The following is a 26,245-nucleotide window of genomic DNA, read 5'->3' on the forward strand; positions in this document are numbered from 1 at the left end:
CTGTCTGCTTTGTAAGATTCTGTAGAAAATGTCCTTTTTTTCTTGTTAAAAAAAAAGAAGTAGAATGTACTGTTATATTTGTCATTTTAACCCTGCTATCTATCCAGATGAAATGCCTTGGATTTGCTGTAAATTGATAGCATTCTGTGTCCTTTCCATATCAGAATATCTGGGGTGACCTTTGCAGAATAAATAGATTTTACGCAGGAAAGGTTTATCCGTGAAAGCATCATTAATAAGTGTGATGTTCCACTTGTTTAAAATAACATTTATTTTTTTCCAGCGTTTTGATACATTGTGACAGCACAGCGTGTAACATCTGAGGAGGAACTAACTGAATCCAACACTTTGTCACAAAATATTTGCGCTGACTAATGGATAAATGAAAAGTCAAATATAGGCATAGTGATTTCATATTACCAAATGCAATATATAATACAGGCAGTTGGACATAAACTAAAGACAAAATGAAATACAAAGGTGAGATAACTGAAATAATACATAAGAAAAAGAAACATGAATGGCATTTACACGTTATAGATCAACTTTTACAGCAGGAAACGGGGTTAACAAGTAAACTACGTGTTTTAATAACTTATTTTACTCGTGCGTGTGCGCGTGCGTGCGCATGTATGTGGTAAAATTTGATAGGCTCTAAAAAGTCAGAACTCTTTGATAAATAATTTCTTCGTACTTCGTACTTTTGCTTTTGTGTGTCAGTTTAGTTTTTACTCTTCCAGCCTGATCGGGATTCATTTCATTCTGCAGTCTATAAATACATTCGGTTTTACGTCATTTTACTGATGGCGTAGTAAAGTTCAAACATAGGGGTTGCCATTCAAACTTTTGTGGTCTAACATATAAAATTATTTTGGAGAGTTACGTGGTTTAGTTTCTTTTCTTCTTTTTTTTCTTTTTTTTTTTAAATCCCTCTCAGATCATTTGACTACAAGCCAGATAATCCTATTATGTACAGCAGCCCGTAGCCAGAACACATCACACATTTTCAACACTTGTGGCTACAAATACAATGGAATGTGTCTCTATGATCAGTCCACCGGCTTCACTGTTTCTCCGGCGTGTTGTTGACCAAAGGCCCATACAGGCCGCTGGCATAGCCTTGCTCCTTGTGCAGCATTGTCCTGTCTCTTATCAGGTCGCTAAATGCATAGTCCATTGGAGGTCTGAAGCCCAAAGTGGGCATGAGCCCGGTGGTGGAGTAAGGTGTCATGAAAGCCAGTCCCCGGCTGTGCGCCGAGTAGGCCAGCCGCAGCGGGTTCAGTCCCAAGTGTGTGCCCAGCGGGTAGGTGCTAGGGTCTGCGCCAAAGTGCGGTGCGTTTGGCTGCAGAGGAGAAAACGCAGAGCGGTTGCTGAGCGTCATAGCCCCGGGGAGCATGGGCCTCGTCGGGGCTGTTGTGGTTGCGGATGCCGCCGGAGGCTGCTGCGCATTTTGGAGCATCCTCTCTGCCGTCCACGTCTCGTCTGGCCCGGCCTTGTTGGGGCCCTGAGCGCCGCTGTTGTTGAGGATCTGCTCGATGGCCTGCACCACATCTTTGCCACAGCCCTGCAGGACGAGCTCCAGGACGCTTCGCTTGTGGCTGGGAAATACTCGGGTGAGGATGTCGATGGCGTTCATGTGCCGAGAGGCCGCAGAGGAAGGGGAAGGCTCCTGCTCGTCTTTGTCGGTCTCAGAACCCGAATCCGAGCCGATGGAGCTGACGGACCCTGGAGTTTCTTCTCCGTCTTTCAAAGGCTTGGATACCGGTGAGCTGATGAAAGACTCGCTATCCCCGTTCTCCGAACCAGAGCCTCCGTGGCGGCCGTCCGGGGACGAGATGCCGGGGGCTGAGTCACCTTCGGTGGAAGCCGGTTTCCCCGCAGATGGTTGAGGTGTGGCGGACCCAGAGAGCTGGTTCTTAGGAAACAGCTCATACTTCTGGATGCTTGAATCTGCTGACAGAACCAGAGTGTGTAAGATTGAATGAAAGCATAAAACAGAAGGCCATCAAAAGCGTATCAGCACAGAGTCATAATCAGTACAACAATCACATCAATAAAGAGGCAGTAAAGCGACAGACATACCAGTATTCAAACAGCAGATTTAACACGTGAGCTCAAATATCAGAATTTAATCTGTAAAGGTTAAACAAACATCATCAGCATTTATGCTGTGACAGCTGATTAGGCTCAATGTTTAGGGTTAAATGATTCTGCGTTTAACAGAGTCGCAGTTTGATGACAGATAAAGCCTTTTAGTTCAACACACTGATTTGCTACCTTCTCACGCGCTTCTTAAACATTACAGCGAAGCTTGATCCGCTCACCTGAGTTGCTTTCGCTGCTGACGGAACCAAACACTTCGTAGTTCGGCCGGGGTGGGATGATGCCGTTGGCGGCGGCGATAGCGAGTCCTTCCGCCGTGCCATAGAGCAGCTGCAGCTCCCGGGCTTCGTTCTCCTCCTGCGCCTGCTGCCGCCGGAGCGCCACCTGAGCCGCCATCACCCGCTGCCTCTCTGCGATCAAGGTGCACTTGGCGCACATGCAGTCCTTCCAGCGGCAGTAGCGCTTGTGGCCCTTCAGCGCGGACACCACGCCGTGGTTCCTGCAGCGGGCGCACTTCGGAGTGCGCGGGTACTTGTCTGCGGCCCGCAGGAGGATCGGGGGCCCTCGCAGCAGGTTACCGGCCATGGACACCGGAATGGAGGCTGCCGCGGCCGCTGCCGCCGCTCCGGGGTGGATTTGTGAGGCGGAGGAGGCTGTGGGGAGCTCCGGTCTCAGATCCATGCCCGCGTTCCTCACCAGCAAAACTAACGTTTTAACGAGAAATCGGTGACGTTTGAACGATCTGCTTTAGTTAAACCGACGTTGGACTGATCACATCTGTCCGGCGGTTCTTAGCACCTCCGGGCAACAGGTGAAGCCACCGATTTCTGCTGTCAGACAGAAACAGGAGGGGAAAAAAATAACAATTTATGATCGAAAGTCTGGTGGAAACTGTCCAAGTGTTCTCTGCCGAAGAAGCAAAAATCTGACTTTAAAGTCAACTTTAAATCCGACAAGAGTCTGAGCAGAGAGGAGCGATCATTCCTCCCCGACAGAAAGTTCAAACTGTCCAGGAGGAGCTGAGGTTGTTACTCGCCGCAGCCTGAGACACTAACTTCCTCCAGAGATTGTCAGTGGATACAGATCCCTCTCTCCTCTCTCTATTGTTGCTCCTACGTTTTCATTAGACAAATTTGACAACAATGTGGCGTCTGTCATTGGCCAAAGGGGGAAGGAGCAATCTGATTGGCTTGCCTCTTTTTTCAACTGTGTCCACCTGAGTTCTTTTTTCCAAATATCAAGTGTTAAGAATCTGAAGGGAGTTCCCGGAAAGCTCAAATCGATGCAGTGTATTACCCCCAAAACAGAATTTCATAGATTTAAAACAATAGCCCGTGTTTTTTTCCATTATTGTGGTAAACCAGACTTCCGGTGCGATGCCAAACAGGACAATTAGAAATGTAATGAAAAAAAAAACTTAAAATGAAGGAAATTTTCAAACGTTCCAGGAAGTTTCTGTATATATCTCGATTTTAAAAACTAGTTTAACTTGGCGACATGATTGTTAGGATATGAAATCGCTATTCCTGCATCTACATCCAATCGCAGAATATTTTTAAGACTTAAAATACTCAAAATAAAAGATGATGCGTGACTGTAATCTCATCCGTAAAGGTAAGTATCATTTATTTCATTGGTTCAAAAAGAGGCAAGATTTTTCTCTGTCGACACACAATATATATTTTTTCGTAATATATTTGCTACAGAAAGTGGAAGAAGCTGTCGATGCTGCTAAATGTCGCGGGAAAACCAGAGCGTTCACATTAATGTCAACGCCAAGCTTTAAATATTTGTTTCGCACATGATCCGTTTAAAAGTTAAAAAGTACAGAAAATGTGCCACTTTTTGTTTCATCCATATACTGCGGACTGCATGAATATGTTGTTCTCTGCTTGGTGATTTAAACACGCGAGTTAGACCAGTTTTCATCCGAATTTCGTTTTTTGTCTTTTTTTCCTCCACATTTGAAGCTTGAAACGGTAACATAAATTATTAATGACGACTTTGGTTCTATATTAGGTGTTTCTCTTTTAGTTATTGAAATAATAATAATAATAATAATAATAATAATAATAATAATAATAATAATAATAATAATAAAAATAATAATAATTTTTAAATAGTGTTTTCTTTTTTTAGGTTCCACAATTTCGTTTGCTCTGATTTTGTTCACCTCATATATAAATTTTTTTTTTCGTTTATTTCAGCATTTTTTTTAAAAAAAAAAAAAATTGCATTTAAAAAAAGTAGTTGTTTATTTATTGCAAAAGCATTTTGATTAGATAATAAAAAGTAAGTAATCGCTGGGTAAAAATTTTAACATTAGTTTATCATTCATAGCTCGGCGAGTTTTAAAAATAAAATACTACCTGAACGGATATAATAATAATAATAATAATAATAATAATAATAATAATAATAATAATATTAATAATAATAATAATAATAATGACAGTAGTATTGATAACGCTTAAAGACAGAAGAGCGGCTTTCCGTTTTAATTCTTTGCTCTGCTCCTTCTATGAACCGGGGAAAAATAAAATAAAATAAAAACTGGATTAACAAATTGCTTCCGCCCTCCTCTGTTGTCCTCCATAAAATAAGCGCTCTCCTTTGGGTTCTGCTTTGTCCTCCAGTCACCCTCCATTACCTGAAAAGCGATAACGCTCTAATGCTTCCTGAGATTTAAGAAGTCTGCCGCGCACAGAGCTACAAAAAGGGCATCGCGCGCAAGCCACCTGCTCCCTCACCTGTTCACTGATGATTCGTGCAGCTACTGGAACTCGGATTTTTTGAAAGTTATAGCTCTGATGGTTTAGTTCTGCTTTTTTCCCCCCTTTTCTTTCATCAACAATTGCTTGCACCTTAGAGGCCGACAACAGTCTTTGTGATCCACAACAACATCTTTAGCTGGAAGAAATGGTTGCTCGGTGTGCAGCAGCGAGTGTGTGCAGCCCTTCCTCTCTCTCCCCTCCCAGGCTCATTGTTTACTTTCTGAATCACTGTAAGCAAATGCCATCTGTTTCCCTCGCCGCTGTCATCTGCACCTTAATTACCTAGCCAACAGGCTAATAGAGACGATATTAAAACTACATCTTTTTGACATTCAAAGTAATTATCTGCATGGGCGACGATCTTACTCGGATAAAAATTGCCCGTCCTGCACGCAAGTGAAAGTTGCACACAGCAGAAAGGGCCTGATGCTCACAGGAGAGATTATGGGCCTACAGCCTCACCTCAGGATGGCTGATTTAAAACTGCGCATTCAGAGTACAGCCAGGCAAACAGGAAGGTTTCCACATCAGCTTCTCTTATTACGCGCAATTTTCACTCTTAATAACAGTAGAAATAAAGTGACAATTACTTGGACTTGACACGTGTTTGCTGAGCTATATTTATCCAGGAGGAGCTCATAAGGCTTCTCTGCTGTTTTAATATCGTCGCAAGACTTTTAATTACGTCATTGCCGCCTCTGGTTGAAGTTACCGCTCATTTCTCGTCCACGTCAAGTTTGGTTTAAGTTCATTTGTGGAAAAATATGTATTATGATTAGGGGATTAGCTTCACCGGTATTCCCACTGGTCCAATTAAAAATGCCCCCCCGCGCAATTAAAAGTGACTGTGGGCACTTTCGAAAAAAAAAATCCGACATTCTTTTAACCACTTCATTAGGCCTGTGCATCAAAAACTATGCGATGCTTTCATTTCTTTCAGGAAGGCTACAGACGAATGGGTTTTTAACACCCTTTTAAGATCACAACAAAGGCCATGCTTGACCCAACATATGTAGCAGCATGTTTCCGCTGCCCCCGCACCCCGGTGCGGCTTTCTAGCGGCCTCTCCCACTGCCGCTGCCCCGCCTGCAGCCCGGCTGGGCCCGGATCCCCTCCCGCGCTCTCCCGCTGCAGCAGCCGGCTCTGTCACACAGAGGCAGAGGTTAGAGTAGCAGTTAGACAAGGGCCCGCGGAGAAAAGAAACGCACTGGAGTTTTTTTTCTTCTTTCAGCTGAAGTATTTACACGCTTGACGGGCACACCGAGGAATACTCCGGGTTTATAGACAAGAGGTTGTTAACCTGCCACTTCACACCAGTTCTGCTGAGCTGGGGAAATGGATCGGTCTAAATGCATTCCCTTAAAGGCAAAGTCAGGAGAGCAGTGAAGATTAGAGAGCCACAGAACACAATGCTGTGGGAGTTTAAAACTGCCGTGCGCTCATATACGCACACACGCACACCAGGCAAATTCATTAAGCATGAACAGCCTCGATAATGATTATTTCAAGGCCAAATATTTGAACAAATGCACTTTATTTGGCTCTGTGTGTGTGATATCTATAGTTTTCTACATAAGAAGGAAATGCCTTTACAAGATAACTAAAATTTGCCATATCTGTAGTAGTTATGATGTCATAAAAGCGGACTCGGGCTGTATTCATGATTTAGAAAGGCTCTGCGCTCACACAGAGAAGTACCAATGATTCCTTGTAAGCAGCGTTTTATTTAGGTTTTCGGCTGGTGAAAATGTGGGCTTCATTTGCCAAAAACCAACCTGCAGTAAAGCAGTGCTGCAGAATAAATAGCGCAGTGTGAAAAGGAAACAAACAAAGCGACTAAAGTGACACCGGTTACTCGCCAAGCCCTGCAAAAGTCAAACATATAGGCTAAATTTACGCAGGCCTGGCTGAGTGAGGCCAGACGGTGAAGAGGCACTTGAGCTAAAGAGGCAGACAGAGGTCTGTCAAGCATCACTCTTCACCCGCTAGAATAACACTTATTTGTAAATGGGGGATAACCCTGCCATGGCGTATGAATATTTCAAAGATTTGAAGGGTCCCTCTGTGCCAAAACTGTTGGCCAGCACTCAGGCAATCTCTCTCTCTCTTACACACACACACACTCTCACAAAATACGTTTTTCTGCCCCCGAGGTAGGTTGGCAGGGATTATCTTTGTTTAATGAATGGGCTACAAGTATTCATCAACACGGCGAGATTATTGCACAGCCTATAGTCGCATATAACTCCAGCGTGTGTGTGTGAGTGTGAGCGAGAGAAAAAGAGGACAGAGACAGACCTACACACTGCAGCCAATTAAAACGCACTCTCCCCTGCTCTATCCCTCCACATCTGCCTCCTTTTCTCCACCAACGAATGGCGCAGAAAAGAAGGAAGCTCATGAATAGGCGCTCATTGAGATCACAGATGGAGTATGGCTTTCTTTTTGCTAGAAATTTGAGAAACACCATTGTCCCCAATCAAAACTCAATGTGTTCGCCTACAATGGTGTCGGCTTTGAGCTCCGCCGCTTCAATTGGCCTTGTTTTTGAAACTTGAAGTGTTCAGCACAAAGACTTGGCCCTCCTAGATGTCACCGTCGCTTCGCTTCAGTGTGTGAGAGTGTGTGTGTCTATGTGCGCCCAGAAGAGAGAGAGAGAAAACACAATTAATATGAAGCTGTAATTACTCCCCTTCACGCCACTGCACCCATTCAGGACCCCACTGGTCCATTTATTGCTTTATCCCATGTGGCTGATAATCCGAATACCACAGGTTTTTATAAGGCCTCTGTGGTGTTTTAAGGAGACAGATCTGGAGGTATGAGCGAGGGATGCAGTCCTCAGAAAACTGAGCGACAAGAGCGCACAGCAGCGGCCGAGGGATGGTTGACGCACATTTAATTATTCAATTAATATTTAAAATAAATCTATTAGCGCAATGGTCTGTAGGTATGTGCGGGAATTCAATGCCATTAAAAAAAACAGATCTTCACCAATTATTTACGAGATGCTTTATTAACCTTTTATATAAAACTGCATCTGTATTCACAAGATTTCTATTTGACATTTTCACATTCAGGCGTAAAAATATGTAACTGTTCTTTAAAAAAAAATCTAATAAGAAGGATATGTTGGTAAATTTAGTTATTTTTGGTTTTGGAGGATAAATTTTTTTTGTTAAGGGACGTTCCGTTTTTTGTTTTTCAAGCGGTTGTACATTTAAACACGTTTAATTAGACCAGAGAGCGCCCCCTGCTACCGTCAGCTCTGCGGTGGATGCGACTGCTAAGGAAAGGAATATTTAAAATATTTGGAAATAAAACGGCACTAAAGAATAAAAACATAATTTTTGAGATTTTGTAACGATTTCACTCAACATCCGAGCAATAAAATGAAGTTACCAATGCTACTGAAAATAGAAAAAAAAAGGCTACAATTCTGCATTGCGATAAGGAATTACTCCCTTTGGCACTGAGGAGCAAGAATGCTGCCTGATTGCTGTAAATGTGACATAAATCGAGACATTCTTGCTTTCCTCACAGCGGCAGCATAAGGTTTACATATAATTTTCCAAGGCCCATCGACACTCTTCATAACAGGCTATAAATTAATTTTCATTATCCTAGATGAAGATTAATTTTTGTCCTATTATGCAAGTAAATGAAACCACTTACTGACCCATGTGGGATTGTTTCGGGGCCTGTACATGCGCATAAAAATGTGACACGTGGGGTGGAAAAATATTAGTAAAAAAAAATAAAAATAAAAAAGCAGGATGGATGAGTGCTGGAGAACAGTCATACTAAATCCTTAAATGATAAATAAAAACTCCTTATAGACAGCATGGGGATTTAACTGCCTGCCAACCCAGAAAACCTTAAATTATTTTAATGAAGGCTCGCTTCTCTTATTTCAAGATATTAACCCAATAAAACTGAATAATCTTTATTGACTTAGAGCTTGTGTCAAACTAACAAGGTGGCATCTGCTGCGGTTTTGCTCACACTAACACCCCGGACCGTGTATTAGAATAAGAAGAAACACAGAGAAGACATATTTAAATCAATGTAAGTATACTCTTCTTCTTTTCTATATCAGATTATCTGGAATTTAACTTGGCATAGAGGGGAAAAAACAGCTCTCTGAATTGAAGCATACAAGCTGAAACCCTGAAGAAGGATCTGTGCCCACACATTCATTTTTGTTTTTGAGAATTTAGAGCACTTTAAAGCCTCATGTTTTTACATTAGATTAGTTACATTAATTTATTTTAAGTTTTTGTTTAATCAAGATAAAAACTACAGTCTTTACATGTCCATTGTGTCATTTCCAAACAGAGCTGCAAACAGAGGGAGACAGCGAGGGAGAGATGACCCTCCTTTTGTGCCCACCCAACAGTTTAAGCTGCATAGATTCTGTTTCTTTGGGCAGGGCCCGCGACTCTGAGAAAGTAAACTCGGAGTGACCTTCCAGGTTAGGCCAGTCTGGGATATGGGCAAAGATCCTGTGATTCAAGGAGCTGCCATGCTCTGAGATCTCATTGGGTCCTACTTCAAAAGGAGGGAGGAGGGATCACTTGTGTCAGGAATTTTGTTCCCTCGCCAGTGGGCTGCATTCTTGACCCCAAAGGAGCTGGTTAAACATCATGGACGCTTTCCTCTTTTGTGGTCAGAGAATCAAGACAGAAACCTGATGTTGCCACCACTGATTTTGTGGCGGCGTAGGACGGCAGCGTAAGCTCATTACCACACAGACACTTTCTTGTCCCGCTGGTGTCAGATTTAAGGGGTGTTGCCTAGACAGACACTGATTAAGACATCCAGCCAAAGTTTGCCTAAAATGTAGCCCCCCAAAAACCCAGTGAGAGGTGTTTCAGGGCAACAACATAGAATTATTTAGATTACTGATTATTTTAACAAAAAAATTGTTGCCTGTAATGCTTAAAAAAAGAGAAAGAACAACTTCAACATGGTCTGAGACCTAAAGATGTTCAATTTTCTGTCACGTGATAAAGATCAGATTGGAGAAGCTGAACCAAAGGAACGTCTAACATTTCAAGAGACCCTAAATATATAAAAATGAAAATATTTAAAAGTTTTATATTTTGTGCAGTAGCTACAAATTTCTGTACATTGAGGCTGGTCAAATGTGACCTGTGTCTACTGAGCTGGCTCTCCCAGCGTTGGTCGAATAAAGGAAAATTGTAGTTTTAGGGAATCTTAAAACGGTGAAACTGCACCTGTCATGTCTGTCACCACTGTCCCATAAAAAAAAAAATGCAGAGTTAAAGTGAAACCTTGACAATGTCACGAGAACTGTTTGTGTTCCCACAGAGAAAAGCACCTGCTGGTCTTTGAAGGATCAAATCAACAAAAGGTAAAATAGGGAGGAACTGAGGTCCTACAGAGGTCAGAGGATGCTTTACGAGATGGTGCTGTGATACAGACATTAGATCTGAAATACAGCAGCATAATAGTGGAGTCATTACCACTGTCAACTTGCAAAAAGAAGGTTCCTGGTTTAAATCCCAGCTGGGGCCTTTCTGTGTGGAGTTTGCTCCCAAGTACCTGCAGGTTTTCTCCAGCTTCCTCTTACATGCACATCAGATTAATTGGCGATTCTAAATTGGCTGTGGATGTGAGGTCGATGAAGTGCTTGAAGTGCACAGAACCAAGGGCTGTTTGAATGTGTAATTAAAAATCCGTGTGAGCAGCGAGACTAAATAAGTGATGCATAAATGTGAGTACATTAGATTCCCATCTGTTGGTGCTCGTGCTTTGAAAATTACGCAACAAAAATTCATTAGACTGCATTTAATCTGAGCAAACTCAGATCAGGGTCATGAGATTATAAAAGCACCTGAGCTGGTATATCATCGAGTGCAGGAACACATGCAAAGTTTCTCATCACTGCTTTGAACCCACAGTTTGCAGTTGGAAGGTTTTGTGCTCTTAGTGTTAACCATTATTGAAATGAATGGCTATAGTACTGAAACGTGGTTATATAATAAATGCCAACAGTTTCAGAATATTCTTACCATTTTCACTTACACTCTGCCAGCTCTCAAAAACATTAATTAACGATTATTCGCCCTTTTATTAATGTTAGATGGGAAGTTTCTTCTTCTTTTGGCCGCTTCATTTAGAGGTCGCCACAGCAGGACATCTGCCTCCATCTTCCTCCTCTGTCACGCCAACTCTCTGCATTGAGAGTTGAAATGTTTTTGTGGTGTTCATCTTTTCTTCCCGCATGGCAGTATATCCACTACATCTGCACATGTCCACACACTTCAGTCTCGTCTCTCTAACTTTGTCTCCAAAGGACTCAAACTGAGCTCTCCCTGTGATCGACTTGTTTCTAATACACTTCTTTCTAATACTGCCCCTCCTGGTCACTAGCAGTGAAGACCTTTTAGCATCTTCAGCTTTGCTTCCTGTCTTTTTGATTAGTGACAGATCTCTAGTTGAAAGTTTGTTGTAGACACTAATTTGGAAGGAATTCTTGGCATTGGTCAAACAGACACGAACCATACTGTGAAGGAATGGAATATGAACAATATGTAAGGGTAAAACACGAGATGCAGCACCTGTGGAAAAAATTCAGGACTTGAGAAAAACAGTCACAAAAACCTTTGACAGAGCTCCTTATAAACTTGTCCTCCTGTTAGAAGTGGCCAGTCAACAGAGGCCTAATTAATTTTTTTTTGACTCATTCAACTGCTGACAAACCCTTTCATACAGCTGTCTCTCCCCAGTTAAACCTGGTGACTTTTGCCCGTTAACTTAAGACAAGTTTGGTCAGGTACCAGAGAGAAATATCATTAGGCCTCACTGGCATTTCCAACCCTCGCAGCCTCATTAGCCACAGCGGTACAAATGAACATGCTTATGTACATGACGTTCAAAAAGCTGTACGATAGAAACTGTAATCTCACAGTCGAGAGGAGCTGCACTATGTGCGCCCCTCTCTGAGGCAGAGGCTCTCTGACAGACGAGCAGAGGTGCATCTGCCTCTTTCATAAACACGTTCAGCTTCACGGTCACTGAGCTCCTCGCCCCGCCCTGAGCTCACCCTCGCCCCAAGCTGCACGTGTTGGTACAGCCAGCGCACTCAACTCTTATCTCGGTACAGTGAAATCTGAGTAACACAAATGTCAGCCATAGACATTTAACTTCTGCCCTTAGAGCTTCAGCAAAGTTCAGCATTTTTCCTGAACTGAACCGAGCTCCTCACGTTTAAACGGAAACATTTCAGCTACAACAACACATCGTGACAAGATTTGGGTATGAATGGAAGCCAACCAGGATGGTCCTGACCAATCATATGAAGCTTTAAACACATGTTTAGGCAGGATGCAGTGTAAGGCCCAGGACTGAGAGGTTGTTGAGTTCATGGATATGGAGAAGGAAAACCAAATATATAATAATTACTACTTCTCTCTCAACTAGTATATCCCAGCGCTGCAAATGCAGTAAATGCCAACATTACTGACTTGGCCACAAGAGTCAGCGCCACAACTTTGGCTCAACAAGTTTGGCTTGAAATGGATTCTGCTATTAGCTCTCCCACTCTAATAGCAGCTATTTACTTTAAATACAGGTGCGTTTGTTGTGTCTTTTTTCCCCAGTGTTGGATGACAAATATTACACTTCTCTGGCATGCAGAAAGAAACAGCAAAGTCAGGAGGATTTGCCCTGCAGCGCATCTTTCCCAATCCCGCTTTCAAGCTGCCTTCAGCGAGGAGCTCCTGTCGGGTCGAACCTTTGGAAGTGCGGCTTGCTGAGCACATTAGGTCGACTCATTCCTCGCGTGAGAAACAAGGCAGCCACAGAGAGGCAAACAAACACACACAGGATGCTTGTGTGATATATTCACCGTGTGTAACACACCAGTAGTCCAGATTTACCGAAGCAAAAAGAGATGACTATAAATTGTTGCTGGTGACACATAATTCTTTGAGACATGTATTACTCAACCACGAACAGCACAAGATTTAAAGACAGCACCCATAGCGGTAACTGTCTCATTCACTGAAGAGGATAAAGTTGAAGCCTACAGAAGTAAGACTACCTCTAAATAGCTTAAACAGACGTTGCTTCCTCCACTTATTTATAATAGTTTAATCTAACCCAGCACTTAAAGTTGGTTTAAACTACTCTAGGTCTGCAGTGCACCTCAGAGAGACAGAGTTCCTCTAAAAGTAGTTTAAATCAGTAAGTTTCACTTTGACTGATGTAACATGTTATAACTTTTGGATAATTTTAATATTCTTATTGTAATAACTACTCTTTGAAAAGAAATGTTACATTTCTGCTCATCCATTTGAGGATCTTGGGGACTGCTGGAGCCTCTCCCAGCCGTTCTAGGGTACACCTCAGACAGGTCCCTAGTCTCTCAAAGGAATACATTCTCTTCTGATCCAAAGAAATAAAAATATATAATATTACTCCAAGGTCTCCATTTGGATGAAATGGTGCCAGTTATTCTGAAGACTAATGCACACTCCAAAAATAGTCAAAGTCAGACACAAGGTCCTATAATTGTCTGAAAGAGAAAGAAAAACAACAAACTGTGCTACTGAGACCAGAGTCCACACTTCAAATAAGCATCGATCAAAAGATTAACTGTAGAGGTACAGCTTCCAAAAGCACATCAGTTTTTTTTAAAATAATATGAACAGGCGGTGTTTGGTGGGAACACAAAATGTGTTCCCATCAGTGTCCACTGTTAAGTACAAAACAAAAGTCTGTAATATAATCAGTGAAACTGCAATTTAAACAGCAATCCTTTTGCCAAGTCTGCTTTAGTCCTGTCTTATTACATATGTGTGAGTATAATCCAAGTCTGAGCGCTTATTCACGAGGGAGCAGCATTTCGCCTGAAGTAGTTTGTTTATGGCATTTATGACTCTGATGGGGTTCTTAAACTTTGCCTTTAGTTGACAGAGGAGCCCCGCTACAGATGGAGGGCTAAGCCCGTGTGATCTCCCCTCGCTGAAGGCAGGAAATTAGTCGCAGTTTGGCTGATTTCAGCAGGTCATGTAAGAATGAGAATAATAGGAGAAGTAAAAGGCCTACGAGTGAGTGTGCAAATCTAAACTTTGGTATCTGCAAGAAGTGAAGATGCACAATCAGAGCAGGACTGGAATCCCGTTCAGACACAGACACACACACACTTAATAAAAGCATAGAAATGCCGCACATTTTTCCTTGGCTTTGTTTCCCTCTTTCGGTATTACCCCAGAGTTGTGACACAAATTGAAGAAAATCAGATCTCCAGTTTATAAAATATCCTCTCACATGACGAAAGAAGACGTGTGTATGCGTGCGATAAGGTTCAACAGATTTTCGCCTGAGACAAATTGATGTTCATATTCATATATTTTATATAATGTATATCAAACTAAAACTAATACAGCATCAAACTTAAAAAGGATTCAAAGGAGAAAAAAAACAAACTAAAAACTGAGCAATCTATTGGCTTTTGGGCAGTGGATGCGGAAACCAGGAAGAACGGAGCTTGATGGGGCCGACGTGTCGCGTCCCAACCCCACCTGGACAGCAGACGGAGGTGTGCAGCTCTAGAAGGGCGGTTTGGGGAAAAGGTTCAGTGGGTAAACACAAATGGAGATGAGACGGCCCGGGCTTCGCGGAGCTACGCCTCTTCTCGAAGTTTATTTAATTACATTTTTTAGCCTTTTCTATTTTAATTTCAAACACACAAAAAACATGTCTTAAAAAAAGCAGCCTCGGTGTCTTCAATGAGGAAACGGGAAACAAGTCCTTGTTTTTTTTATTTGTTTTTTTTGTGTGTGACAAAGATTTGTCTACTCAGTCTCTGAATGCTGTTATTTGTACGGTGTTTGTGTTGTGAGAGAAAACAATGACACAGCAGTTTGGGAACGTGAAGTCGAGAAGAGTGTGAGGGGAGGGGTTTTTTTTTGGGGGGGGGGGGGGGGGGGGGGTTGTACAGGTGAATGTTTTGGCTGTGTGCTTGTGGTACTGTCTTTGCTCCTCTGTGCAACACGTGTACATCAGGCATTCATGTACGACGACCAGGCTGAGGGCAGAGAAGCTTACTTCAACTTGTGTGTCACTGGATCTGCATGCCAGTGTGTTTATGTGTGTCTGAGATGGTAGTTTGTGTATGTGTCTGTGTGTGTGTGTCTAGTTGAGGCCCAGACTGATGTGTGGGGGCCATGCTCGGTGACGAGTGTGCATCCAGCCAGTTCATCAGTCAGTCAGTCGGACCTCTCGGGGATCGGAGGGCCTGTTCTTATTCTTTAGCCTCCAGGAAGAGCGTCTCCTGTGGAAACAACTTGGCCTCTAACAGGGTCGACCCTGGATCAAGCTGGGTGATCTGAGAAGAGACAAGGTGGTGTTTTGGGGGGGGGGGGAGACAACATTAGACTGAGCAAAAGATTGCTGCAAATACAGAAACTAATCACAGCTTCCCCAAAATACAATCCTCAGATTGCTCGATTACGATCGGCAGCATAAAACAAAGACGTTAACTTGAAGCCAATTTCTGCTGCAGGCACTCGTAAAGCTCTCCTCAATGTGGTTTCATTTGATTTGGAGTTTAGCTAGGTGGCTGTTTTGCCCTCACTTGTTTGTTATTTTGCTCCACGGTTTCTGTTTATTGTGCGGAGAGCTTAACCTGAGTGAGGGGGTGCACTCTGGCCTTTTTGGTCATTAGTGAATTTAGTTTAAAGTTACCCCAGGCCCAGTACAGTATTGAAGACTGCAGCACAAACAAGGAGGGCATGATGAGCTCTAGCTTGAGTTGTAGCAGCCAAAAGCGGTGAACCCCCAAATGGTTTTATGAACACGTCTTCAAGCGTGAACAATATGGACGTTCAGGCCATGCGCCTCCCACATGACTCTTGCACTGTGACTGGCAAAGCCAATAGGGGTGTCAGAGGAGTGTAACACTGTGGAACGTGCAATTGTTTACTATTACTTCTTAAAGACGACATTTCTGAATCATTGCTGTTAAAGGTTTCTCTCCTAATGTACAATCAACTCAATGAGCCAAAATACCAACAAAATGATCAAATCTGTCAACCCTGTTTTTAATTTTATCAAACTATTTAAAATACCTTCTCAGATTTATCTACACTAGTGTCACCATGGCCTCGGTCATTCACTGAAGTCCCTGTGTGACTGTCTCACCATCTATTCCCAAGAGTCAGGCTTTAAAACAGTGTGGTTTTAGTGCTAAATTCATTTAATGTGTGTGTGTGTTTGCAAGAGAGTGTGTACGTTGTGTATTATTCTAACATCGTGTTTTTAAAAATCCTAAGCAGTAACCTGAGAATTGAGAGATTTGCTTCCCTAAGCGGACCATTAGGTTTGTTTTCTTAAAAAGGTTCCAATCCAGAACAAACTGATGAAGGTTACAGGACAGAAGTGTGTGTCTGTGTGTGAGACACAGACTGAGTGCAGTGGGAAGCCAGAGAAGAATTTTATGTGAGTAATTTCTTCTTTAACAGAAACATTTCTCATAATGCCAAAAACATTTATCTGCTCTGAAAACTCCACACGACGCAGTACCACCCACCGCGGAGCTGATCGAGTTAGCCGACATGAAGGAGATCTGACCTCTGTTTTTAAAAACAGGACAACCCGACTCTCTCCCTCTGACACCCACCACCCCTGTGGGCCTCTTAGCTTATGTGAGCTAATCACTGGCGGGGTTGTGTTACATCGGGCCAATCTAACACCTGGGCTGAATGGGCGAGGCGGTGTGACACCGAGATGTGTCCGAGGCTTATCTGGTCACTGCTGCATCAGCCCCTCTGATTAGAGATCCTATTCTAAACTCACGGTGGGATAATTAGCCAGCTCCCTGTACCTGCTCTAGAAGGTCAGAGGGCAAGCCGAGCACAGTAAAGGTCGGCCTCACAACAAGCAAAGCAACAGATTTAAAACAGACTTTTGTAGGCAATGAAATGTGAACTCTGACCATTAATTGAACCACGGCATCACCTGTGCTCACCTTCTGAGCATATAATAAATGTATTATAAGTCTAATTAAATAAACACATTTTTATATTTTCAATTGGCACGTTCAAATCTTTGTTAGGCGCCAATTTCGCAAAACTAAAAAAGTATTCAAGGCAATTAAATTAGACAAGGTGGACAAATCCGCATCAGATACTACGTCCTCGATCTCCCATGGGTGTTTGGAAATGTCACACTAGATCTAGAAGGCCTTGGACTCCCTTTCATCTCTTTATCCTCATTTCAAGGTGTCATTTAGCATCTTGACTTCTCAGCGGGATCCTTCAGAGCCCGGTGCGGGCAGGGAGGGGCTGCCACATCAACTTTATGCCCCTCACCCCGTCGACAGCCTCGCAGCACAGAGCGAGACGATAGGAAGAGATTATATGTTTGTTTCCACCCGTGCATTCTCAGCAAGCATATTCCATCCCGACGGTGGGGGAAAACGATCAAAAAGAAGCTGCTGGATTCCTTTTCCCACCTCGGGAGCAGCGCCTCACAAATGGCTGCCATGCTAATGAACCCGACAGGCTGTTATGACACCGCAGCATCAGGTAGGAGTAAATGAGGCTTCGGGGTGGAGCAGGTGCGCGTGAAGACGTGCGTCTGTGGGTTACGTGCGAATGTGTGAGTGTATGTGTTCCGAGCAAAATCGGGAAGAGAGTTTGTGCTCGCCGAGCGCCGGGGGAGAGGCAAGCGGGAGGAGAGCAGCATCTGACTCGGAAAAGGAAAAGTAGGGAAACAAGATGCCACACTGACACAGGAGACGGGCACCATCGGTGATTGTTTACATTGTTATCCAATTAACAGACCATAAGCATGGAGGCATCTGTCAACAAACAAAGCTGTTGTTTTTCCTCTGCTATGCCTAAGCCATATTCTCTTCTCCTGTGCCTACACAGCCATACATACATACATACATACATTCATACATACATACATAAGACAGACACAATCTATTTCCCTTTTTTGCAGTTTGTTTTTAACCTTGAGTCAATATAAATTTTAATCATCCACTTCAGAAATCATTCAGGGAAATGAAAGGGAAACTGTCTGCCTAATTTAAAATATTATATTATTTTCATCTGACTAAATAGCAATTTAGGGGAAAAAAAAAAAAAAACAGAACTAATTAACCGCCCGCAAAAAGATTTTCCAGTTGTTAATTAGAAATACTGAAATTAACACAATAAAAAAACTGAAATAAGCGGTGTTTGTGCAGAAGCGAAATCTAAAGAGGAAATATAATAACTGGGGATCCTCGCATTTAAAAACCCAGGATCCGAACAAAAAGACAGATGGTGTTTTTCTGCAATCTTTGCTATTTTATCTCTTTTTTCTTATGAAAAATTATATGACGTAAAATGATCGGCTAACATAAACCCATAAACCCCCCCACCCCCCCTTTTTTTGTCCTTATCGAAAAGCAAATCTCAACACAGTTAAAAAAATAATTAGCACTTAATGTGAAGTTTTAAATAAATAGCACAATTGTAAGTCACTTAATTCAAATGAATAAAACAACACTGATAACAGAGGAGGCGACACTAAGCAACGCTCAGCCATGAAAGAAAAGAAAGGGAAAATAAACACAGGCCCTCAAGATGTCCGTTTCCAACATAATCAAACGTGCAGCTGAAATAACGCATTTTTAATGAAGCCATTACAGGCCCTGCTATGTTAATTAAAACCAAATAACTTGTCTGTTTTAAACTAGTGTTGTCAAGTGTTTATTTGGCCAATTACAAAAGCAGTGGGAGATCATTATCTGCTGCCAGGAGCGTTGACAGCACGTAGTGCTGGGGCGTGAACAGAAAAGAACAGACCAGAATACGGCACTTCAAAGGACAAATGCACCGCACAGACTGCGAGGGAGGGGGGGGGGACTGAAGGGGAAGGAAAAAGCTGAAAAAAAGAGCTATGGGGAAGAAGAAAGTGAGGAAAATTAAAGACAGACTACAGCACTTATAGATATAAAGACGAGCGACAAACCAAAGCAAGAACAAACAAAGATTTTGTGTAACGTGTTGGTTCGCCACCACGTTCCACCACAAAACCTTCAATTTGGCTTTTCGTTGATTTCCAACGTCTCTGGAAGTCGTAACAGAATAACGACGTCTAACATGTCAGTGCAAAATTATGTGCAGGTGTGAGATCCGCTGACTGAAGAGATGACTGCAGTCAACAATGTTTCATTCAGAGCGACTTTGTATGAATTTGAGGTGTCGCTTTCCTGTGACGGAACAAACTATCCGAGCACAGCCGAGACCCTCGGTGTAGGATTAAGGACTTTAGTTTTTTTCCTTTAATTTTCCACTCGTCTGTTTTTTAAAGGTATATTTTAAGTTATCTAAAGGATTTTTTAAGAAAGGGGGATTTGGGTAAAAACGCAGGGTGGCAGGAGACCAAAAAGTAAAAATACAAAAGATGGAGCAGAAGAGAGGGAGGTGTACAGACAGCAGGCGAAGGAAAGAGGAGGGAACAGAGAGGCAGAGGGAGGGAAAGCTGGAAGGAAGAGTAGGAGGAGAAGGTTAAGGTAAAGAGGGGGCTGAGATCCCTAGGGTAAAGCCCAGCTTTAATACTACTCCCAGCAGAAATGTGTTTTTCTTTTCCACAATAAAACATTTCAAGGTTTCTAGCTTGTTGTATAATTTTTATATTTAAAAATCAATCTCCGAAAGCTAAACCATCATCTCTGAAAAGTCTCACTGAAAGTGCACGATGTGCATCTTACATTTCCAGAACTTTCCAAACATTTTAGGACCTTAAACTAAACTGTCGATGCTTTTAAAAATAATGCCAAAACACATCATTTGGTATGATCGCTTTTTTTTTGAAGTACACTTTCCCAGCGTGTCTTAGGGAACTTGCCACATTCCTCCTGCAGCTTTTGGCTGCCTCACTTTCTTCTGTCTCTTCATTTAATCCCAGACTGAGTTGATGAATTTGAGATCAGGACTCTGTGGGGGCCGTTACATCTGTTGCAGCACAGCAAAATGTATCTGAAACCAATCAGACGCCTCTTTCAGTCAAGAGGAACTTATAGAGATTGGACGGATACTCGTCTCCACACTTTAGATTTGTACTCAAGGATGAAGCCCCACACAGCACCATGAACCCATGTTGCATGTTATAAAAATGTGTTTTATAAAAAAAAAACACTTTAAAAATAAACTGCTGCTCAACTTCCTGTGAGTCTTCCTACGACTTGTTCAGATAGGAGGACAAGAAAAACAAAACATACCAGTACAACAGATGTAAAACCTATTACAGCGCAGAGCAAAGCTTCTTCTGTGCCATTGTTTATTTTTACTGCATCTCAGGTTTTGTCTAAGAATCATTCGGGCAAATTCGCCGATGGAGCTGGAAGAAGGATTAGCAAAGGTGAAAGAGAGTACAGTATCACAATGGGAAAAGTAATACGCCGCTTTGACAGCGTTTTGGTATCCACGAGCAGCCGGCCAGGAAGAGCCTATTGCAAATTATTATAACGGCAGTCTAAACATATTCGCCGCACGCTGAAGGAAGACCTCGGGCCTTTCAGCAGAGGTTTGTGCTCAACAAGTATCAAAGAAAACGGAGGAAATTCTTGAATGAAAAGCTGAAAACTGAAACACTAAAAGCCCCCCTCCTCTTCCTCAAACTCGCTGACAGTCATAGAAACAGAGAAAGGGTTAGTTCCCTGAGCACGGCTAAGCCTAGTACAAATGATGCCAGTGTAAGGCCTGCTGTAGTGCTGAAGAGATAAGCCACTGATACCAAATGTTGAGGATGAGACTGAGTCCAAAAAGTGGAGACTAATAGACATTTATTGGCTAAGCCAAAGGAAGGTGGCAAAAGCATGATTCAGACATATCCGAACGTCCGTGTGATTTAGGATGAAGTTTGCAAAACCCGTGTTAACACAACACCGTTCTTGCTCCTGGTTAACAAAGTTGTACGCATTTCCCGCTCCCCGCCCCAAAACTAAACACGACATCCAGCTTTGCTTAATTTTCTAAACATGGGCTGAGCAGATCTACTAATTTGTGCTGCAGCTTAATGAGTGGACGTGACGCGAAGAAGACTGACGAGGAGGGTAATAGCAAAAGAAAGAGTGACACTGCACAAAGCTGCTGAAAACTAAAAAAAAAAAGGGAGGAGAAAAAAAAGGTTTCAACAGTTGTGCAGTATTACAAATGCAATAGTGGTCTATCCTCTATCCTCTGATCCTGGCAAAGCAACAGTGAGAGCGTCTGGACGGGATGGAGGCTTTCTATGCTCTCTCTCATTTAATTACAACACAGAGCTGCAGGATTAGACAGGGGCCTGTGTTCACAGCCTTATACTGGCACTACCACTGAGCCACTTCCCTCCTCTCTTTCTCCAAATCTCTCGCCTTTCTGTTTTCTGGAATAATCTCCCATCTTCTTCTTTTTAATATCTTCTCCACTTGTCTTCTCTATCCTTTTCTCTTTCAGACTGTTTCTCTGATTAAATCTTTTCTTTGTTCAAGCTTTTGTCTTCTCTGTTCTCTTTTCCGACTAGTTCTGCAGTCACCATCCTCTTCTCGCTTCTCTCCCCCTCTAATCCTGCCATCCTGTTTTTGCCGGAATTTCATCTGCGATGCAGACACATCTTTATCTCTGTCTCAAACACATGTTTACTCTTGATTATAAAGAGACAACTGTGAATCCTTTAAGTGACAAAGTTGTGAGCGGGGCATGTGTTTGCTTGAAAATATTTGTGCATGTGTTGAAGTGTGCGATCGTGATGAAATGGAGAGTGTGAGCTGCGCGATAATGTGTGTGTTGTTTTGAGGTGTTTGTGCCCTGGCGGTCTCTACAGACTACGATGGCACACTGCCTGGGCAAGCCTACACACACACACACACACACACACACACACACACACACACACCTCTATACAATCACCACCCCTCCACATGCACTCCACTCTTGATTAATGGAAATCCCATTTTTGTTTCCAGCAGCAGGGCTAATTAAACTGGTAGTTAAAACAGTGCTCATTAGCTCGCTACCACACAGCGTAGCGACCGAGCCCTCAAATGGCTGGTTGTAGATAGCTGAGTGATGCAGGGTGTCAGCAGAAGAGCCACAGAGAATACTACTCTTAGTGCTGACAACTGTATCCTAACACAGTCAGAGTGTACTGTATTCACAGTGGACTGATACTAATTAATATTCACTGAATAATACGTGTGCGCAGGTGGACGGATAAACAGTCGGCTTAACTTTCCCCGTCACAGGTGCGAGTAAACAAAGGCGCCGACGCGGGGCTACTGCTGCAGCACACAAACAGTAAAACAAATACGAAGCAATAACGGAGGGAAAAAAGAAAGAACAAGAAAACAAAATCGCCAAACAGTGACAAGAGATTATCTGAACTATTGTCCCTGCTGCACTTCATACACAGCTGCTGCCTGAGGTTGGGCTGAGGCCCAAATGGAAAAGCCAATTAGGGCTGTGGGTGTCACAAGCGGAGATGCTGATTTGAGTCATCTGAAGGATACAAAGTCATTCTTAAAAAAGATAAAGATCCTCAAAGAACAGTTGAATGAAAGACAACTGGATGATTTCAGCTTCTTGTATAATATACTGCAGTATATTTCTCTATATTTCTCTCTCTTGGTACTTTAAGACATCAGACACAACACTTTGTTGGGTCCACTTAAACAAACTGCAAATATGAAATGTTAAAGTGACATCAGGGGTTAAATTTGACATGCAAAATATGGCCAAGAAATTAGAATTTTAGGCACGTTTTTAAAGATAAAAGACTTTTAATGGATGTTTGACCTTATTTGACCTTGAAGAAGAGGTCGGAGCTCTATACTTAGAATCCCGATAAATCATTCCCTATTTGCCTGTATGTTCTCGACATAAATACGGGCAATTAAAAAACAAAAAAAACATAAGAATGCATTCAAAACTTTTGGAGCTAATTACCTGAGGAATACTGTGAAATGGCTAAATCCACAGAGGAACTGTGGCCTGTTCTTTAAGATCAAACAAACTCTTGAAAGAAAAAGCCGTTTTTCTATTCTGCGTCCTCACTTTGCAGTAAAACAGGAGCAGAGAAGCGATTTCGGCTCTGACGTGTCTGTAAGAGAGGAGGCAAACCACTCACATTTCTTCGAGGGAAGGTCGTGAGGAGCTTGAATTCTTCAAAGGGGTATCCCTTGGAGGCCACAAAGTCAAAGAGAACCTGGAGCTTACAGCTGCCCAGGAAACGCCTTTCCAGAAACTCGCCACTTGGTGTGCGGATTCTCAGCTTGCTGATTTGCTCGCCTGACTCTTCATCGGGCTCTGGAGGCAGGGCCTGCTCCAATGACAAGCGGATTGCCTGAAACAAGAAAAGCCAGCGTTTTTGTTTTTGTCAGTTAAATGCATTAATGAATTTGAAAACACAGATTTGCATACAGGTGTTGGTGAGATGCAGCAGTCAGCACTGCTGCTGCAAGCGTTTATTTGCCTTCCCTTCATTTAAACAGCAAAGTCAGCCTGATTATTCCAGTGACTTCAGTAAAAATACGCATCTCGTTCTCTCTGTGTTTACAGTGAACTTAAACCGGAGTATCAACAGTAACGTTGGCAGCGATAAAGATGATGACACGCTTTCCAAGCATATATGAAAGGCAAGCCAAGAAGTTGCTCTCAGAGTCTTACTGCAGCACTATTATTTCACATTAATTAAACAATCTTCTTGCCCTAAGAATGTTATTAAATTAGCTGCCCTGTGTCTCACCCTGTTCCCTAAAGCCTGTTGTAGCTCAGAAGGTTGCCAAGTAGCATATCAGTATGCTAAGAGCAGCCAAGTGCTTCATTCTTTCATGCTGCCTTGCTGTTTGCTCTGTCACTCTCTGAAAAAAACTGTCAAATACCCCTGCAGATAGTGGAAAACCCTCACTAGTAAGAGGAAGATCTTTGAAGATCTTCTTCATGTGAAGCTATCACTTATTTTACAGATGCTAACGGGGTCTGCGCTAAAGGGCAGGGTTCATGAGTGACGACTGACCGTCATCTTCCACAGAAAAGCAAATCAAGCCTCCTGAGCTCCAAAAACCATGTTTCAACTGCTCCCTGGAGCCTTCGTCTCCTTTCTACTCCTACCCCTCACCTCCTCCTCCCCTGGCTTGTTGTTCCTGTTTGGCCAGCCGGGGAGCATATGCTGTGACAACACGCCCCGGCTTTATTTACACACCATAATGCAATTATATTTCATAAGAGTGTACAACAGTAGCTCATTAGCAGCTTCTGGTGTTGGGTGGGCAGGGTGGAGCGCGTGCTGCTCCGCCATCAGCTCCCTCAGGTACAAGAACTGAAGCTGACTGAGTTAAAGCTGTCCCTGGGGACAAAGCTAACACATACGCACACACAAATAACAGACAGGAGCGCATGAGGTGATGGACATACAAATGCAGACAGCTAGTCAACCACAGACACAAGCACAAACGCCCACGCGAGTTAGAGGTAGCGTCCCCAAAGCAACCACGAGGCACACGTCTGCTCGAGCTTCGGGCCCAGGAAGCGCCGCACAAATAATCGGGAGCATCTCTCCGTCCATTTACCTGCCTCTCCAGCTCCGCTCGGCTAACCACAGAAAGCAAACAGACGATGAGCAGGAGAAATAGGTGCACCCGACAGCCGCACAACTGTATGCTATGACCCCCTGACGGAGGTAAATAATAATGCCAGTCCACACAGGCGCATGAAACACACATGCCCTCCACCCCCTCCCGCCCCAACCCCCAGTTCACTGGCTCCCATATTCATCTCCCGTTTCTTCGCACAAAGGCATAAAATCACAGAGAAAGCATTCCCACTAGCATTGTTCCCTCTCCGGTGGTGACTGGTGTTTTTGGTGTGTCTGCAGTTTCTACTGTAAACTCAACCGAAAACTGTAAACAAGCACTAACAAACAAACAATAAATTATTCCAATTAAAACGGCTCACGTGGTAGGCAACGCCGCGCCTTCCTTAAGGAGACGGATAACTAAGTTGGCACCAGCACAGCGAGGAGTGATAAAAGAACCAGTTGCCGCCATAGACTGTTTAAATAAAGAGCAGCATGTGTGATGTAAATGCTAAAATCCAAGTTACTCGTTTCAAACGCGCTCAAGTCCAAAATTCTCTTTTAATTCAACCGAATTATGAGCTGCTGTTGTGGAATAATAGCAAATTTGTTCGGTACGAATTAACTAGTAACTAACTGACACTTTTTTGGCTACCTAGGTTTGCTGTATAATCAGTTTTCACATGTTTGTCTCCAGTTAGGAGAAGAATTCACAACTAGTAATAGTGATTAAATAAAAGGAAAGCGAATTCCCAGTTTTGTTTGTTTGTTAATTTGGTTTTTGTAGTGTATTTGAACCGACGTCCATCAGAACTACTGGTACACAAAACAGGATCACGTTATGATAAAGTTATCCTTTAACAGTTTGGGAAACTTAAGTTGCCATTGTCTCGGTACACCAGCTGCTGCTGCTTCTCATATTTATGGATATCTAGACAGTAGCACAGCACAGCGCGTCAGCACAGGAGACGCCATGGAAACCTTTGAGCTCGAGCAGAGAAAATTAATATAAGTAGGAAACACAACGCCATCCCGGCTATTGTTGTCGAAAATACACAAGCATGTATGCACTGTTTGATTCGTGGACTACAGTGATATAATTAAGAAGGCCAGGTTCAGGGCTCTTTTGTTGTCGTCTGTTTAACTTAAGTGACAAATCATTTGAGCAAGACGGGTCACCCAATACCTCTCGCTGCCCTCGGGCTCTGACCTGCAGAGCAAACAGCAATCAGCGAGGACTACACTGTATTACAATAGACAATCACGACGCTGGTGCCATCCTCACCGACAATTATTGTTTTCCTGTGTGCGTGACATTGTGTCCGCCGCGTGTGTGTGCGCTTGCCCCGTCTTTGCAGACAATAATTGTTTTCCAGAGAATATGTGTGTTTACTTAGGTGTGTGTTTGTGCATAGGTCTGTGTACATGAATTGCCTCTTTTATTCACTCGGGTTTGAATATGAGGCTGTGTGCTATATCAGCATAAAAAAGGCTAACCAGGACAATAACTGTGTACACTGAAGGTGACATTAATGGGGATCGGCCTTGCTGTAATTAGGATATTTAATTTCTCTGAAATGGCTGTGTGCTTGTATACTGACACAACACAGGCTTCACTGACTGGCAGATTCCACCAAAACCACAATTTAATTGAGTTACTATTGAGTAAGCAGAAAAGGGACATAAACAACAGCACAATGGTACAGCCCTGCTAAATCATACTACTAGTGCGTTAGCTAATAGTAGATTTTCATGTGATCATTTTGAAATGTGCTCGAGTCCAAAAT

The 26,245-nt window shown here is 42.9% G+C and overlaps 2 protein-coding genes across 3 annotated transcripts in view; both read right to left on the reverse strand.

The window, feature by feature from the left end:
- Positions 1-286: 286 nt before the first annotated feature.
- Positions 287-3,315, reverse strand: dmrta2 (DMRT-like family A2). 2 transcript variants are annotated; one of them, XM_082523015.1, is made up of 2 exons: positions 2,325-3,315; positions 287-1,950 (listed from the first exon to the last, which is right to left on the reverse strand). In XM_082523015.1, exons 1-2 carry the CDS (start codon positions 2,782-2,784, stop codon positions 1,064-1,066), a joined length of 1,347 nt encoding a protein of 448 aa, XP_082379141.1. In that variant the 5' UTR covers positions 2,785-3,315; the 3' UTR covers positions 287-1,063. The 2 variants fall into 2 exon arrangements, with proteins under 2 accessions (XP_082379141.1, XP_082379140.1); XM_082523014.1 differs by having other exon boundaries at positions 287-1,953.
- Positions 3,316-14,239: 10,924 nt separating this feature from the next.
- Positions 14,240-26,245, reverse strand: part of faf1 (Fas (TNFRSF6) associated factor 1) — a 60,409-nt gene continuing 48,403 nt past the window's right edge. Inside the window, exons 18-19 of the mRNA XM_082523064.1 lie at positions 23,013-23,228; positions 14,240-15,237 (exon numbers count right to left, since the gene is read on the reverse strand). Of these exons, the coding sequence (XP_082379190.1) occupies positions 15,154-15,237; positions 23,013-23,228 (300 nt within the window). The 3' untranslated portion in view covers positions 14,240-15,153. The remainder of the gene's footprint in view (positions 15,238-23,012; positions 23,229-26,245) is intronic.

This window comes from Aulonocara stuartgranti (genome assembly GCF_965226115.1).
Source record: "Aulonocara stuartgranti genome assembly, chromosome: 23".
Classification (NCBI taxonomy): Eukaryota; Metazoa; Chordata; class Actinopteri; order Cichliformes; family Cichlidae; genus Aulonocara; species Aulonocara stuartgranti.